The sequence below is a fragment of the Cavia porcellus genome, unplaced genomic scaffold, assembly GCF_034190915.1.
Source record: "Cavia porcellus strain 051 isolate PalLab524CR breed Dunkin Hartley unplaced genomic scaffold, mCavPor4.1 scaffold_16, whole genome shotgun sequence".
NCBI classification, from domain to species: domain Eukaryota; kingdom Metazoa; phylum Chordata; class Mammalia; order Rodentia; family Caviidae; genus Cavia; species Cavia porcellus.
The window spans coordinates 24698153-24714971 of record NW_026947499.1 but is presented as its reverse complement, the minus strand read 5'-3'; the positions used below and the strand labels follow the sequence as shown (position 1 = coordinate 24714971).

At 41.2% G+C, this 16819-nt stretch overlaps 1 protein-coding gene across 4 annotated transcripts in view; it reads left to right on the top strand.

Annotated features, from left to right (window-relative positions):
* Window positions 1-16819, top strand: part of Nf2 (NF2, moesin-ezrin-radixin like (MERLIN) tumor suppressor) — an 86629-nt gene that overhangs the window by 18556 nt on the left and 51254 nt on the right. For all 4 annotated transcript variants that reach the window (XM_063225973.1, XM_063225974.1, XM_063225975.1 and 1 more), the window contains exons 2-3: window positions 11949-12074; window positions 13962-14084. In XM_063225973.1, coding sequence (XP_063082043.1) covers window positions 11949-12074; window positions 13962-14084 — 249 coding nt within the window. The remainder of the gene's footprint in view (window positions 1-11948; window positions 12075-13961; window positions 14085-16819) is intronic.

Genomic DNA, 16819 nt, shown 5'->3' with positions numbered 1-16819 from the left:
TGCTTGTCGCGGTTTAGCAGTCACTGTTGTACCACTAGGTGGCGGCGGAGCCCATCATTTCCAAAGACACTGCCTTTCCCACTGCAGCTCTTCCACTGCTATTCCCTTTTCCTTCTTTGTCAAATTTAGACCTAGCCTTGGAAAATTCACAGAAACTCTGTTAGTGGGTTGTGTTGCTTATGATTTCCCCAGCCACGTTGCCAGTTTTAATTTCCTAGTTAGTGTCAGTAGGTTGGCTAGTGTGATTTATGTAAAACTTTAAAAAGGATGATTTAAAAAATTGTTGTAAAGATTTTTTTTTTTAAACCGTGGATTGAACTCACGCCCTCACATTTGCCAGGCAGGCACTTATGCCGCTGAGCTAAACTCCCAGCCCTATGAATGATTATTAATTAATTATTAAACGTATTTCAACTGATCTGTGGTTTGAAATCCCCCAGCAGTGCGTTTACTCACCACCCTACTCATATTGACTTTGGGATTGAATTAGTCTCATAAATATGTTTGAAGAAAAGTCTATGTAACCCATAATAATTCTCATTCATTTACAGAAATTTTTACCAGTCTTACTCACAGAGCAGCCCCACCATGGAATTCATGCTGGCCTTGAACTCACAGTGATCCTCCTGCCTCAGCCTCCCAAGTGCTGGGATTACAGGCGTGTGCCACCAAGCCTGGCTCCAGCCCTATTTATACCTATCTTTACCGTGTCATATTACTGTTGACTGTGAAACTCAATCAAAATATTAAGCTACAAATAGAAACAAAATGTTTAATTTTTATTTTTCAGGCTAGGGTCTGGGTACTACCTAAGTAAGTTAGTTTGCACAAATGGATGATGCTCTGGTTTTATTGTGGTGGGATTTTTTTTTTTTTAATGGTGCTGGGAATCAAATGCAGGACTCCATTTTAAGCACATGGTTTACTATTGAGCTACGCTTACACACCTAGCCCTATTGGGAGCTTTTTGAAGAAATTCACTGTTACATATAAAGCATAATTTTTACAGTGTTAGCATAGGCACAGTAAGTTGTATACTACTTGTCATGGTTATCTTTCATAGTCTGTTAGTTTTGCCTGAGAGCTAGGCAGTTAGAGTGCAGTGTTGTCTTATCTGCACTGAATTTACTATGTTTCCTATTCATAGCTCTGTGCAGATTTATTTTTCCTTTGGTCTTTTTTGGAGGTAAGGTTTCACAGTATAGTTCATGCTGGCCTTGAACTTAACGCAGGATGACCTTGAACTTGTGGGATCCTCCTTCCTCAGCCTCCCAAGTGCTGGGATTACAGGCATGCACCACTGTACCCAGTTTTCTGCAGAATTTTTATTTTCAGTATTTTGAACCTTTGTCGTGACTGATAGTTGCTGATTATCAGCAGGATGTTCAGTGCTAAAAACTTATACTTTCCAGCAGCACTACACTTGCCTTTTTTTTGTCATCACGTTATTGAGTTTATTGTTATATAGTCACTTCTTGATTATGAGGGGTAAGGTTCATGATAGCAAAATCTGAGTAAGGGAAAGGAATGTAGAAACCACATGTAAATGAAACATTAAGTGTCATTTCCACCCTAATGATTAAGATACAGAGTGGATTGAAAGATTATCAGAAAATCATTATAGCAATGAAAAAAGTATACATGGTTTATACAAAAGCATCTCAAGCTCATAGACTCAGAGGGTGGTACCTGTCTTGAAAGACTACTTGATGACTGCAAAAGTGGTGACCCAAAGAGGTTAAGCAACTTACCCCACACAGCGGGTTTGGGTATTTTATAGCTATTTGACCAGGCTATGATTGCTCTCATGTTGTGAGCTAAATTCCACAGCTACAGATTGTCTTCTTTGCTCTTGAGGGGATTGTTTTACTCTTACAGCACTATGATTGTCGTGTTTCTTTTTACTTTATCATCTGTCAGCCGACTTTAAAGCAAGTACATCTTCTTTCTTCACAACATCATTATACCTGGGGTTTGCACAGGGCACAAGAGATTTACCGATAAAGACCCTGGGGCCTGCTGAATTGTGTGGTTCACTTAAGTCATAGACTCATGTGTGGTGGGCAGAGCAAGTCCAGGATCCAGATCTCCGCTCTGGGTACACTGCTGGTCCTGTAACTGTTCTCTATGTTGTTGGTGGCAAAGATGCCAGAAGTTGCAAATGTAAGGACTTTTCTGCTCCTAAAAAACTACAACTCGTTTTGTTTTGAAAGACTAGAAATGTATGAGTTTAAAATCAACATTTTTGTGGCTTCCAAGGTGCTGTGATTTGTTTCTTACTAGTCTTTTTTGTTCTGTGGAAATTTTTCTTCTTTGGTTCTTTGAGATTTAGATTTCTTTGCCAAGGTATTTTTAGAGAGAGGAAATAAGTATGTGTCACCAAAAGGGAAAAATATATACCTTAAGGCCTAGTTATGTAATTAGAATTTTAATAAGGAGTGTCATAAATTCTTACTTCATTGAAATGATTACTTACAAGTCTGTTCTACTCAGAATCCTCATCTAGTTATTATCATCATTATCATCAGCATCACCAGCCAACCACAAGTATCTATGGAGTGTCCACAGATTATGCAGCACTTGCTTGAGTGTTCGGAGACATAAAGACCGTGTGTATGTGTGTGTGTGTGTGTGTGTGTGTGTGTGCGCGCGTGCGCAGGCCTGCATGTGTGTCTGTTTGTGTCTATGTTAGCCCTTCCCTTCCAGGAGTGTGTGATCTGCAGAGCTGGAGGAGAGGCAGGAATCTTAGGGAAAGACAGATTCCTCATTTTTCCTTACATGTGAAGCACATTCTGACTTGTACATGGTAATGGAGAGGGAAGGGCAAAGAATCTCAGAAGGGTCAGTGATGGATAAATACAAGCATGCTTACAGGTACACAGAGAGTTTTAGTGAGGTAGGATAATTGGTTGAAGGAGGGAAAAGGCAATTGGTGAATAACTTCGAAGCCAATAATTCAAATAGGTTTGGTGCAATAACAGAGATGATTTTAGTTGATTATGGGAAACAGGGCAACAGATTGGAGTTTGGATTTTTTACCAAGAGGAGGTTTCAGGTTTGGATCTTGCCCAGATTTTGATAAGGTAGTAGGATTCAGGATTGTCAGAGCAAAAACAATCTTTCTGTCTTTGTCTCTTTCTTCCTATGATTTTGTTTCTATTTGGAGGATCTCTTTCTTCCTCATGTTGAGAAATAATGCATGTGTAGGAGTGGTATATCCTTTAATTACAAAAGGAAATAGTGGGATGGTTTCCCAGTTTAAGCTCCTGAGACACAAGAACCTCCTCTTGTGGCATGACGAAAACACATCCTTAGCCAAAGAATGTTGGTTTACACCAGCGTTACCACGCTTTTAAAATCTTAATACATTAATCAGAAGAGTTTGTAATGGAATTCATTATTCATGTACTACACAACAAAATCATTTTTATAATTTTTTGGGGGGGGAATAGAAGGGGAATAGAAGGCTTCGTGCACACTAGGCAAGTGCTCTACTGCTGAGCTCTATCACCCACCCCTGTAACGCTTTCCTTGTAAACTGAGGTATTTGACATCTAGTTTTTCAGAACAGACAAAGTTATATTTGGGTTTAGGTCATTACATATACATCTAAAATCCTCAAATCTTCTATCAATCTGATCTCATAGGCCATGACTACAGAAGTCAATTATGGATAAACATTGAGTGGGGACATCGTAGTCACTCTTGGTTTTCTATTTCTGAAATAATGGCAGACACGTGGCACATGCCCCGAGCCTGGGGAGGCACAGTTCCTTATGTTGCTCTGTCTGCAAGGGAGTTAACCTTTCGACAGTTTTTATAGCAAATGCTAAGGCAGCTTGTGAGCTAATTAGAAGAAACTGATAAGCAAATGCCGGATTTGTCAGCTCTCTTTCATCCTTGGTGGAGTACACAGCTAGTCAAATAGCACTGCTTGTGTGGCTGGTAATCAAGCCCCCCACATCTTTATGAAACAGAATATTGCCTCTTTCTTAGCATTTTCCAGATGTAGTCAGCTCAGTAAAGCCCAAGATTCTCTCTGCGTATTAATTCTTAGGAATTTCACGTGTAGCATCCAAATAGGGTTCACTTTCTTCAAGAGAATTGACCTTGTCTAGCTGTAGCTTTTCCCTAATGTGTGGTCGAGTCCATCCTCACCCTGAACTGTTGTATCAACGAGTACTGTACAGGAGGTTTGGTTGTCAGTGGCTGCTGTGGCCCAAAGAAATGGATAAATGCAGTGTGAAGGCTGCCAAAGCACAAAAACAAAAACAAATGGCCGTTTCAGACGAGTGGAACCCGGGCCAACTCCAAGATGGCTGTCAGTAGAAGTTATTCATAAGGCGTCTCTGCTTAATAGACCCCAATCAGCCCTGCAGGTTATTGGTGCCATTTGCTTCCTATAACAGAAAAGTGCTGCATTCTAGCTGCGTTCCTGCTGAGGAGGGTAAGTGCTTAGTGCTATTTACTTAAAACATTCTGGGTTGATAAATGACAAGTACTTCACTCTGGATAAAGCTCGTAAATCCAGGCCCTACAAAAAATAACAAGCTGACAGCACTTAGTCCTGTTTATAAAGTTCATACACATCTATCTTTGATACGGGCACAAGTATATATCTATGAAATTGCACTACAGCCTGTTAAAATTACAGGAAAGCACAGCTACAGAGTCAAACAGCATGGTACTTGCAGACTCCCTCCTGTCCTCTCTTCCTGAAGGGCACCTTGAGGACAGACCTGCAGAGGGGACCTTCCACATAGCAGAATCCAGACTTATGCACCTTTCTCTCTTTCTTCTTTTTGTAAACCACCTTTGTTGCTCCTTCCATGTCTCTTTTTCTCTCCACAAAATGAATATCTGCTCCTTAACCGTTTTCCCCTTTCGCTAGGATGAGGTGAGGCAGAAGGCTGCAGTGGGTACAAAACAGTTGAACGCTTTGGCCAGGGCAAAGAACTGGTTTAAACTGCCACTTCATCAGAACCAGGAACAGCTCTATTTTTTGGTAACCTATCTAGGAAAAATAAACAGCTGTAACAAAAAGGACTGTAAATACTGTGAATGCAGGGCCTGAAAAACTTAGGTGCCATCAGGTATCAGAAAAGGGACTTTTAAAAAAAATCTTGCAACACTAGAGATTGAATTCCAGGCTTTGAGCATGCTGGGCGAGCATTTCACCTCCAAGCCACATCCTCAACCCAGAAAAGGGAGTGTTTTAAACAAAGAGACAAACAAGAGACTTGTCCCCCTCGCCCTAGCTTCTCTAAGCCCTGCAGTGCTGTTGCAGGATGTATCCCTGCTCTGATCCAGTACCTGGACTATGTGGTTCCTGATCCGTCAGAATTGTCACAGGCTTCGGGTGAAGCTGCATATTCAGTACCGCATTGAACATTCCGTGCTGCAGATTGGATAATTATGCTGTTTGTCAGATAGCTAGAAAAGTGCAAAGAACATTCCTTCACTTTGCAACAGCTTGGACCCGAGTGGAAGACATGCTGTTCCCTTCGGCTGGCGTGACCTTCTTTTTGTGAGCCCCTTCTCCTCAGGCCCAGCTACCACCTGGCTTCTGAGACCTGGCAGCGTCACTCAGTGAAGCCCCTCACCCAGCAAGTCCTCTGGGTCCGAGTTCTGTTCCCACAGCACCATGTTCTATTAGCACAGGTTCACTTTCATTATCCACTTACCTGTCTTCCCTGTCAGACACAAACAGGGACCGTGTCTTGTCCTGCACTCATTTATCTTCTGTGCTGAGCACAATGACTAGGATGTAGTGGGTGCTCAATAAATGTTTGTCAAATGAGTGATTGTGTGGTTAGCTCGATGAGAATTGATGGTGCCCTTTTCGATCTGTCATCCATCATCCATGGTGTGAAGCAGGCCTGGGAGGCTTTAAACAGTGCCAGTTGAGAATTCACAGGGAGGAAGCATGGTGAGAATGAACAATAACTTCCCTTATTGAACCTTTATTTACTCTAGGCTGAGCACTGCCTTAGTCTTTTTAAATGTATTAATGTACTTAATCCTTAGATCAATCTGCTCAGACAGGTTCTGTTTATTATCCCTGTTGCAAAGCCCAAGGAAGTTCAATAACTTGCCCCAAGGTTACGTAGTGACAGTGCTGAGATTCATACCAATAGTAGTAACTATCACTTATCTATGCCTTTTAGACGAGTTCCTGGAAAGAATTAAACCCTAATGTCCTGAGCCATTCATCTTACATAAAGATTTAACCTACTTGCTATCTACAGTGGTATTAATTATGTTCTATCCTTAGGAGACTGGAGGAAATAGTCACTAGGTAACTTTCTGAGATTTGTGGTTCAGGTGTGAGACATGAAGTTGTAAGATAGTTGACAAAGAATTGGCTTTAAGTGATACTTTTTTTGCTAACGGGGATTGAACTCACGACCTTGTGCTTGCCAGGCAGGCACTTAGGCCACTGAGCTACATCCCTGGCCCTCTTTTGCTTCTTTTTGAAATGGCAGTATTCTCTGGTATTTTGCAACAAAGTACTATACTATTTTTATTTCCCATAAAGGCACTCTGTACTCTTTTTTGCCTCTAGACCTTTGCATGCACTATTCCTTCTGTCTGGAACACACTTCTCTGCTGACTTTCCTTTCTCTAAGCCCAATCTTGACTTGGCTTCTCTTTCCCCCTGGGTCAGTTCCCGTATCCCCTGAGTAGGAAGATCCCATCCCAGGGCTTCCTAAAGCCACTTGATGTCCTTGTTGTTCCTCACAAGTGTTGTATTACTAAAACCTCAGCTAGAGTTTATTATATGTGTGGGCTGAGAGGTGACCACCTACTAGACCTGTGAGATTGGAACTCATCTCTTTTCCATTTACTCTTGGCACCTGGGGTGGTGGTTAGACAATGTGTGTTCACTAAATATTTGTGGAAGGGGTGGATGTATGGGGGTTAGTTGCACTCCCAGCCCTTGAGCCTTGAGGTTTTGAAGTAACCTGGTCAGCTACATTGGACAGCCACTGTTTGTCTTGTCTTATGTGCACATACTCACTGGGCACTGTGGGGAACAGGAAGATGACTAATGCAGCTCCTAGTCAGAGGTACTTCCAGTCCAGGGAGACCTTCAGATGACAGTGAGTCACTTTACAACATCTCTACATTGCAGCAGACCAGGGATAAAACCGAAGATGAACTGGCCAAAGAAGCCCCTTCCCCAACCTAAGACCTCCTTTCTACTGGATCTTAAAAAACCATCTGAAGCATCTGTGACCATGGCTCTTGTTTGTAGAGAAGTAGAAACCCAAATTAGAAACACCTAACATCTCTTGGACATTTGGGCAAGGGCATGTTGAAAAGCACAGCATCATATAGATAATATGTTGAAGCTAGATTTAGTCAAAGAGAAATCTTCTTAATTGCTTAAAAGCAGAATAATTTAATGATTATTTTGGGGGAAGACAAGGTCTCATTATATTGCCTAGGCTGGTCTCAGAATTCCTGGGCTCAAGTGATCTTTCTGCCTTAGCCCAAAACATTTTATTTTATAAATGGAGGGTTTTAAATCAAATATATTTAGGGCATCTCTACCTGGTTTTCTTGGGTAGCTTAATATATATCATCTAAAACTTCATTGTTCATCTACTTCCCACAAACTGCTCCTTCTCCTGTGTTCCATCTCTCCTTTAGTGAAACTGCCTGGTGTTTAAGCCAGAAGCACTGATGTCCTTCTTGATTCTTTCTCTTCCATTCCTGTTCAGGAACCAGTTTTATGATTGTCTCTTTTCCATTTCTCAGACTGTCTTCTCTCCTGCCCATCACCTTCCCTATGGCTGAAATGAACTCCTTTTTATCTTCCCTCCCTATTTTTCTTTTTCTATGCTGAGGACGTAGGTCTTTGTGCATGTAGACAAGTGGTCTTCTCACTGAGCTACATTCCCAGCCTTTGTTTGTGTGTTTAGAGACAGTGCGGTCTATAGTTCAGGCTAGTCTTGAACTGACTTCGTAGTCCCGGCTGACGTCAAATTCTCAGTGATCCTGTTTCAGCCTCCCAAGTGCTGGGATTACATTCATACACCACCACATTTGGCTTCTTAAATTTTTTATTTTTATTTGAGACCTTGTCCTGGCTGGCCTGAACTTGTGATCCTCCTGCCTTAGCCTCTGGAGTAGCTGAGATTATAGGCCTGTGTCATCATACCCAGGTGCACTTCGTGATTTAGGCTCCTTTCCTCCTACTTATTTTCCTCCTGGTTGTAAGAATATGTCTGGAATATAGATCTAATCCTGTCACGCCTTTGTCCAAGAGTCCTCAAAGCATCTGTGACTGTCAGGCTGAAGGTGATCCTGTGGTCTAGCATCTAGCACCATCCTGCTATGCCCCTTCCTGAGCCCAGCTGACAGCTCCAGCTCTGCAAGATGACTTGTGGTTCCCTGTAGAGATCTTGACTTTTTAAAAGATATATTTCCTCCCTCTTGTTATAGAACTCTTACTTGTTCTTACAACCCTTCTGTGACCCAAGGTCTTGCCTGTTTGTCCTGTGGGGACTCTGCTTCCATCATTTTGTAGCCTCTGTGTCTGACATTTGCTTGCATATAGGGTGTGCTCTGCACACACAGCACACTGCAGCATGTGTGTGCTGTAGTACTTGTTGAAAGAAAAAATGAGAGGTAACAGGCTTTAATTCACATGGAGCTATAAATGAGCCATATTGGCCTCTTTTGAGAATGGGTGTTGTTTTAGACGCTAGTCACCTGCTGGGAATGGTGGACAGCAAGAAAAGAAGACCGAAAAGCAGGGAAAGAGGTGCTCAAGGGACTGGGAGTTGCCTGCTTTGGATCATCATGCTAAAGAACAGTGGAGCTTGGGCAGGCTGCCGAATCCGTGACTTAGTTTCCCTATGTGTACGAAAGACATGAGTTTACAATAGGTAACTACTCAGGCTTATATCCAGCTCTGACAGTATGCATCTTCTTTGCACTAAAATTAAAAATTTAAGTAGGAAGAAGACTCCTAAGTAGGGCATTCTGAAGTGTAGTGAGAATTCTTTCCCTCTTCCTCATTTTATTGTAAGCTCTATGGGGAGAAAGACATTGTCTTTTAGCATTCAACAAAGATAATTTTGCATTTTAAAAATGAAGTAGAAAAAAATAGAGGAAAACTACATTAATACAATATTATGCTTGAGGATTTAAATTCCCAAGTCTGGAAACCCACTCACCATTCCCTTGGCAGCTTTCTTCCACACACCGCACATCCCCTGTGGGCTGCCCCTTTGTGCCAACGTACAGCCTGGCCGTGGCCTGCAGTTCTGGGAACCTGGGAATCATTACCTGATCCTCTTGGCCCTTGAGTGTTTTAACTTCTCCAAGTTAATGCCTGTTCTTTAGTGGTACATTATCTCCTAGCAAGGTAGGCATTTATAATTTATATACTGTGTGCTGGCTTAAAATAGAGACAAGAGGATAATCAGCATCCTGAAGCTTCCAGTTTTCCAAAATAACATTTCTTTAGTGAAGTCAGCCTGTAAGAATTAAAACCTGCCATGAATTAAGAAACCCTTTGTCCAGTTGTCAGAGAAGTGGGCAAGTCTATTATTCCACCTTATGAAAGGGGGGGGGGCAAATTTTAAAAATAAAACTCATTATTTTGTTTATTTTACTCTGTTCAAACTAACCTCTAAAGATTCTAGTCTTTGTGGTTAGTAGTCCAGGGGTCCCACAATAGTCAGAGAGAAGATGACCAGAGGCTGCAGATCAGATGGGATAAATGCCCAGTGGGGGCAAAAGCCAGTAGGCACCTCAACCCCTTGTCCCCTGCAGTCTCAGTGCCCTGCTACCTAGATTGCTGACTTTGCCAACACAGGGAAGGGATGCCTCTCCTCTTGAGGGCTTCAGAGATCACATTATTCATGCACATCTATTAAAAATAGAAGGTCGACTTGAAAACTCCCCTGTAGAATCAAGTCAGTCATATATCAGGAGTCTAACTTATTTTTTCCTCCTGCTTTTACGAGTTCCTAAGCCTTTTTTTTTTTTCCCCTTTCTTTTTGTTATGTATCTTCAGTGTGCTTTGGGTGAAGACCTCTCTTTTCTGTCTCTCTCCTTCTTCCCCTTTGAGCCCAAGGCTTTATATATGCTAAACGAGCACTCTACCACTGAGCTACATTCCCACCTCCCCATTTTATAAATTTAAAAAATTTTAAATGTCTATTAATATGTATTTTCAGTACCTAATGTTTACATGCACATTAGGAAGTAGGTGCTTGTACTTAATTCTTTGAGCATGGGTACTTAATTCTTTTTCTCTCCTACCTTTCTTTCTTCCACCCTTTTTCCATTTGCCAAAGATCAATCTCCTGTTTACTGTTGTCTTTTAGTTTTAAAATTACTCATCTTTTGGGATTTTCATGTAAGAAAAGTTATTAATATTATGGTCTTTAGGGTGCTTCCATTTTCCTACAAATGACTCAGCTTTATCCTTCTTTACACTGTTTCCCTTTTAAGGTCTCTTCTTGTTATTTTTTGCTAAGTTGCATAGGCTGGGCTCAAACCTGTGATCCTCCTGCCTAAACCTGAGTAGCTGAGGTTAGAGAGGCAGCATACTTGGCAGCATGGACATTTCTTTTTTTTTTTTTTTTTGTCTTTTTCCTTTTTATCGGTTCCAGGGATTGAACTCACCACTGCCTGCTTGCAAGGCAGGCGCTTATGCCGCTGAGCTAAATCCCCAGCCCCCAGCATAGACATTTCTAAATGAGGGCAGAAGAGAGACTTCTGTGGTCTCATTTCTTCCCTGGTCTGGTGACCTAGCATTTGAATCTCAAGATTACTCTCACTGTGACTTTGGTTTTTGTGATGTGTCTCATTGATCATAACTGTACTCAAGTGTATATTCCAGTGTCCCCCTGATACTTAGGGCTGGTTGGGGCTGGGAAGGGGGCAAGCAATAGTTGGGATAATGTGGGAATATTCTGAGTGATTCAGGTGGAAAGCCACTAGGTGGCAACATTTGCTAAGCTGTAGGGCATCCTCTTTTATCTAATAAGATGTGTTGAACTTGCCTTTCCAGCTACAGCTAAAAGATTGAATAACTGGAAAAACAGTTTAGCAGCCATTGCTTTGGGTCCTTTAAAAGTGAGGCTATAGGATCAGTGCACCACAGTATACCGATGTCTGTTCATTATCTACATTTACATACTGAGGGTTTGAAATTGCGCTGTGTGTGTATGGAGTAGGGGTTGAGTTGCTTCCTGTTTGGCATCTGTGATAGACACCTCTGATTGAACTGTCTGGTTTCTTGTGGTTCTTTTTTTTTTTCTCCCTTGGTTTAGACTTTGATTACAACTTCTCCTATATGAAAACCCTACTAAATCCAGTCTTTAAGTTAGAAAAAAAAAAAGAAAGAAAGAAAGAAAGAAAGAAAGAAAGAAAACCACAAAATACTTGCTTTTTATCAAAGGGCAGAGTCATGACTTGAAAAAAAAGAATAGCAACAAACTCTCCAAGGTCTTTTTGTCTTTTTGAGACAGAGTTTCACTATGCAGTTCTCTTGAACTCACTTTGTAGCCCAGGCTGGCCTGAACTCAGTGTGATCCTCTTGCCTCATCTCCAGGTGTGCACCACCACGCCCAGCCCTCTCAAAGGAATTTATGTCTCTGAAGCTGGTCATCTCCCTGGGTTCACTCTTCTAAATGAGGAATGCTTATTTATCAGGTTTCTTAAATTAGCAGCTTTGGGGATATTAAGCTCTGTAAAGAACTGTCCAAGGGAAGTATTGTGTATGCTCTGCAGTGATTAAGCCATTAAGCTCTAATTGGTATTTTCCCACTCATGGTTTTGTGTGGGAAGCTTTAAAATTATTTAGGAATTCAGTGCTCATCAGCCATCTTAGTATCAACAGAGAGTGAGGAAGACAGTTTTGCGGGCAAGTGGATTGTGATTTTTGCTTATAACGACCTTCCCTGTTGGTTGGTACATTGCAGATGAAGTGGAAAGGGAAGGACCTATTTGATTTGGTGTGTCGGACTCTGGGGCTGCGAGAAACCTGGTTCTTTGGACTGCAGTACACAATCAAGGACACCGTGGCCTGGCTCAAAATGGACAAGAAGGTTGGACTGGAGCTTTGTGAAATGTGTGGGCAGGCGTGCACTTTCCATTCCCTCCTTCCCCCCAAGCACACACCTAGCTTATTTACCCATCTCAGGGTGTCACAGCAATGTGAAATCACATAGAAACAAGGTCTGGGAGCTGCTGCAGATTTCTACTCCTCACAGGTTTTCCTGGGCAAGCACAACTTACCGGTGTTAAACCCTTGACAGCCCTGGCTTCTTTGCCCATTTTGTTTCTGGTTTTATGCCTTTTAGTTTATTGAACCACTAATCAGGCTTTATGGATAAAAATGACAGATAGATAGATAGATTTTTTTTTTTTTTACCACGTTATATCTTTGAAAGATTCTCTTGGGGCTTATGTTCTTTGGGGAATTTTTAAAAATCTTTTTGAGAACACCATGCCCCAACCTGAATGAATCATTAATGTGACCTAAAGAATAAACAGTGTATGTGCCCTTGTGGTGAGAGAACAATGCCTGTTTGGACCTTGGGATTCTCTGGGGTTTTAAAGGCCCATGAAGTTGGGCTCCTGATCATTTTAATGTGTCTTTGAAATAGGTGTTGTCTAGAGGAACCACCCTGTGTATGGGCTTGTATGTTCATGGAGGCATGCTTACCTATTTACCTGCCCACCTAAGCATGAAAACGTGGGGAGCAGGACCATGAATTTTTATTAGTTACTCTGAAAAACACCTGAATTGCAAAGTAAATTAATGTCTTAATTCTTACCCAAATGGTATTCCCTGCCATTGCTCACCTAATACCACCATATTATCTACTGGATGGCATGACAAATAGTGAAAGCTTCATGTGTCTTATGAGTGTGACTCTAAGCTGAAGTGTTCAAATCATGTTCACATACAGATGATAATCTCAGTCTTCATTTGAAATCCCTACCGGTTGTAATTTCAAATGGTAATTCCCAATGATCATGAACCTCTTGGTGCCATGGAGTGCCAGAGGTAGCAAGGGTGTCCTAGATCGGGTTTATTTTGACTCTCCTGGGCCCTCTTTAACCCCAGGAATTGGACAGGAGCATGGAAAGTTATGTATCAAAGACAGCAAAACTTTGTTACCTTTTTATGATTCGCAGCAAAGTGTATTTTAAATCATACCTGAGTGTGGGCCAAATGGATATTAGATTGGGGGCATCAGGAGCCATAGAACCTGCTGCTCAAAGGAAATAAATTATGACACATGTTAATGGAGCTTGGTAGCCTGTCACATGGCATGTTTATGTCCTGAAATGAAATTCACTCTGGAGAGCAGATGGTTCAAGCTTTTCAGGGGGTGGATGGAATTGTTAGAAGATTAAAGGCAGTGGTTTACTGACTGCACTGCAGGAATTTTTTGAGGGATTGCTGGAGGGTCTTAGAAACAAACGTTGCTTAGCGGACATGGTTCACTTCTGTTGCTCAGTTAAAATCTAAACTGTGTCACAAAGATCTAGTTCGTAGTCTCTGAACTGTATTCTAATTGAACCTACACATTAGAGGTGGGCAGCAACGATAAAGAATAAAAAAAGATTCTACGACTTCAAAAAAATTTTAAAACTCTTTAATCTTCCATAAAGGGTAGTGCCTAAGACCTCTGAGTTATAGTTTTTAACTATTTTTGTGTCCTTGAGATAATTCGTGGCTTTATCTTAGCTCTGCTTAATCCCTTGGGGATATTGATTGATTTGCTTGAGAAATCCTACATGAAGTGGATGTTACCTCTTCTTATTGATGGCTCTGGATGCTTCCAACTGTAGAATCACAGCCTGTGGGAAATGTGAGAAATATGAGGAAAAAAATTTGTACCTTCCCTGCAAAAGATTTTTTGCTAGTAGCACACAAGGAAGAAAGGCCAATCTAGTGTGTCTTTTGCTCTATAATTCCTCAGGTGCTGGACCATGACGTCTCAAAGGAAGAACCAGTCACCTTTCACTTCCTGGCCAAATTTTATCCTGAGAATGCTGAGGAGGAGCTGGTTCAGGAGAGCACACAACATTTATTCTTCTTGCAGGTACACCTTCCTGTGCTACCCACCAAATTCTGAGAGAACCAGGCATAGTTGCAGAGGCAGCGTGGGTGAACCTGTTGGTATTGATCGCAAACAGTTCCACATTACAGAAATATCCTGATTCTAGGTAGTCTGTCCCTTTGATTCTGTAATGAAAAAAGAAATCTTCAGAATAGAACTGAACCTGGGCAATGGGAATTGGTGTCAGATGCCAGGTGTGGTGACCATCTATAATTTTCTAGCTCACTTTTAAGACAAAAGATTAGTTAATGTAGAGTTGTTTTTTCTGAACTAACCCTCAGTATTCAGGTTTAATTGCAGTGTTGGGACTTTGCAATAAATAAATGGGTTTGGGGTTGCAGTTTGGCACTGTGTCTCTAAAATATTTGCCATCACTGACCTAGGAAAACAGAGGCTAATTTGCCAGTTTTGCATATGTGCTTACTGCTTGGTCAGAGGATCTCCCCAGTTTCATGGCTAGGTGTGGTGACTGGCACTGGGGCTTCTTGTTTGCCCAAAGATGCTCACTGTCAGCGATATGAAAGACTACAGCAGGGTCATTAACTGTACGATTTCCCAGAAGTAGATATGTGGTCTGTCAACTGAGGTAAATTAATTTCAACCTCAGTATATCTTGTTCAGTAAATAATAAGTAAAATTTAATAAGACTGCCTAAATAATTTCTTTTACAAAATAGATGTGATATATTTATATAAACATAATGTGTGTGTGTGTGTGTGTGTGTGTGTGTGTGTATACATATATAAAATGGTAAATTTCTTTTCAAATTTTTCAGGCCAAAGGGTAGCCCTTTCACTTTTTCAATAGTGTGACTTCTTTTTTATTCCTTTGAAAAGAAGCCAAGGGATTTGAAAGTTGCACTACTTCAAAACATCTCAGGTTTCATTTTCTCTGTAAGAATGTGAAATCAGCTTTAAAACCTGGGAAGGATTTTTTTTGTGTGAATGAAGCCACATAAAGATCTCATGGGTCCCAGAATGTCTTAGTGTCACAGAAATGGCTTTCCTCTAAGCACCTGAAAACAGTGCCTATCTTTCATGAGACTCTGTCTTGATTTTCCTTCACACTGCAGTGTTAGGGTGTTTTTGCCACTGAACAAGGTAAAATTGACTATTTTTTTGAATCTGCGGACTGTTAGATCTGTGAAAAGAGAGTTGACTTTCCTGTTGTGCTTATTTCTGTGTGCCCCCCCTTTATGTGGCTCTCTTGCCTCTCTGTCTGGAGGATCACACACTGAACCATTCTAAGAAATTAAGTGCAATGAGATATGTTAATTCAACATTATGGCTTAGGAATTATATTTCCTGGACCTCACGTGTACTTAAAAGTTGAATCAATCAAATTTTATTGCTTCCTTTTTCCTTAGAGCAGCACATTGAAAGTGATGGCTTTTTTCTGCAGTCATAACTCAGTGGCCTTGGTGGCTTTTGTCTTGTGTATAGATTTCAAAGTAGACTCCATTTCCTCCAGTGCTGTGAGTGCTTGGCTGGGGCCGAGTACTCATGACACTTCTCAAGTTCACAGCTCTCTGTCACAGCCCAGATGTCAGTCTCTGTTATTACCGTGAAGATCGCATTTACCCTTTAGCCTTGATCATGAAGGGAAGCAATTAGGAGTTTTTTTGTTTTATTTTGCTGTTTTATAGTACAGGGTTTCTCATATGCAAGGCATGTGCTATACCACTGAACTACACCCCTAGCCCCAAACGAGGGGCTTTTATGCTTCATTATCTCACTGAAAAGTATCCCGTGATTGAACTCTCAGCCAGTCTGCAGCAGTTTAAAAAAAAAAATGTCCCCTTTGTCAGAAAATCATTAACAGGTTGCTTTGGCAGCTCTCATTTAGAACACCCTGCAGCCATCTGCCTTTTTTTTTCTATCTGCATTTTTTTCTTTTATTGGTACATTTTAGCTATACATAATGATAACATCCATCATAGGGAGTTTGTATCTGTACATGATATATCTTGCTGTTGCCATTGCTGCTGCTGCTGCTGTTTCTTCCTCTTTCTTCTCTTTCCTCTCCTCCTCCTTCTGTTTCTTCTTCTTTTTCTTCTTTGTGAGGCAGGGTCTCACTATGTAGTACAGGCTGTCCCGAACTCCTTAGTATAGCCCAGGCTGGCCTTGAACTCAGTGATCCTCCTACCTCAGCCTCCGGAGTGCTGGAGTGCTAGGTTACAGGCATTGTTACCATGGCTAGCCTTCCCTTCCTTATTTACAAAAGCTTTGTTTTCATTTTTTCCTTTTGTTCTTTTTTTCTGTCTCTTCTTTTCCTTTCTCCCTCCCCCTTCCTTTGTTCCTCGTCTCATTTGAACATTTTTTTTCTTATTTCCTACTATCTATTATACATTTTGGTCCTTAGTTACACTTTAGGTTTAGGTCTAGAGAAACAGTGCAGTACTTAACATGTGTGTCCAGTTTATTTCACTTATGAACATAGTCTCAAGGTCCATTCGCTTAGCTAGAAATGTCTCAAGCTTATCCTTCTTTATGGCAGAGCAGTACTCCATTGTCTAAAAGTAGCACATCTTCTTTATCTGTTCAATGACTGACAGACATTTGGATTGTTTCCAAAACTTAGCTATGACAAACTGTGCTGCTATAAACTTGAGAGTGTATATATCCCTACGGTATGATGCTTTTAATTCTTTTGAGAAGATACGCAGAAGGGAAATAGCTGAGTTGAATGGAACCTCTAATTTTAGAGGAATCTGCTCA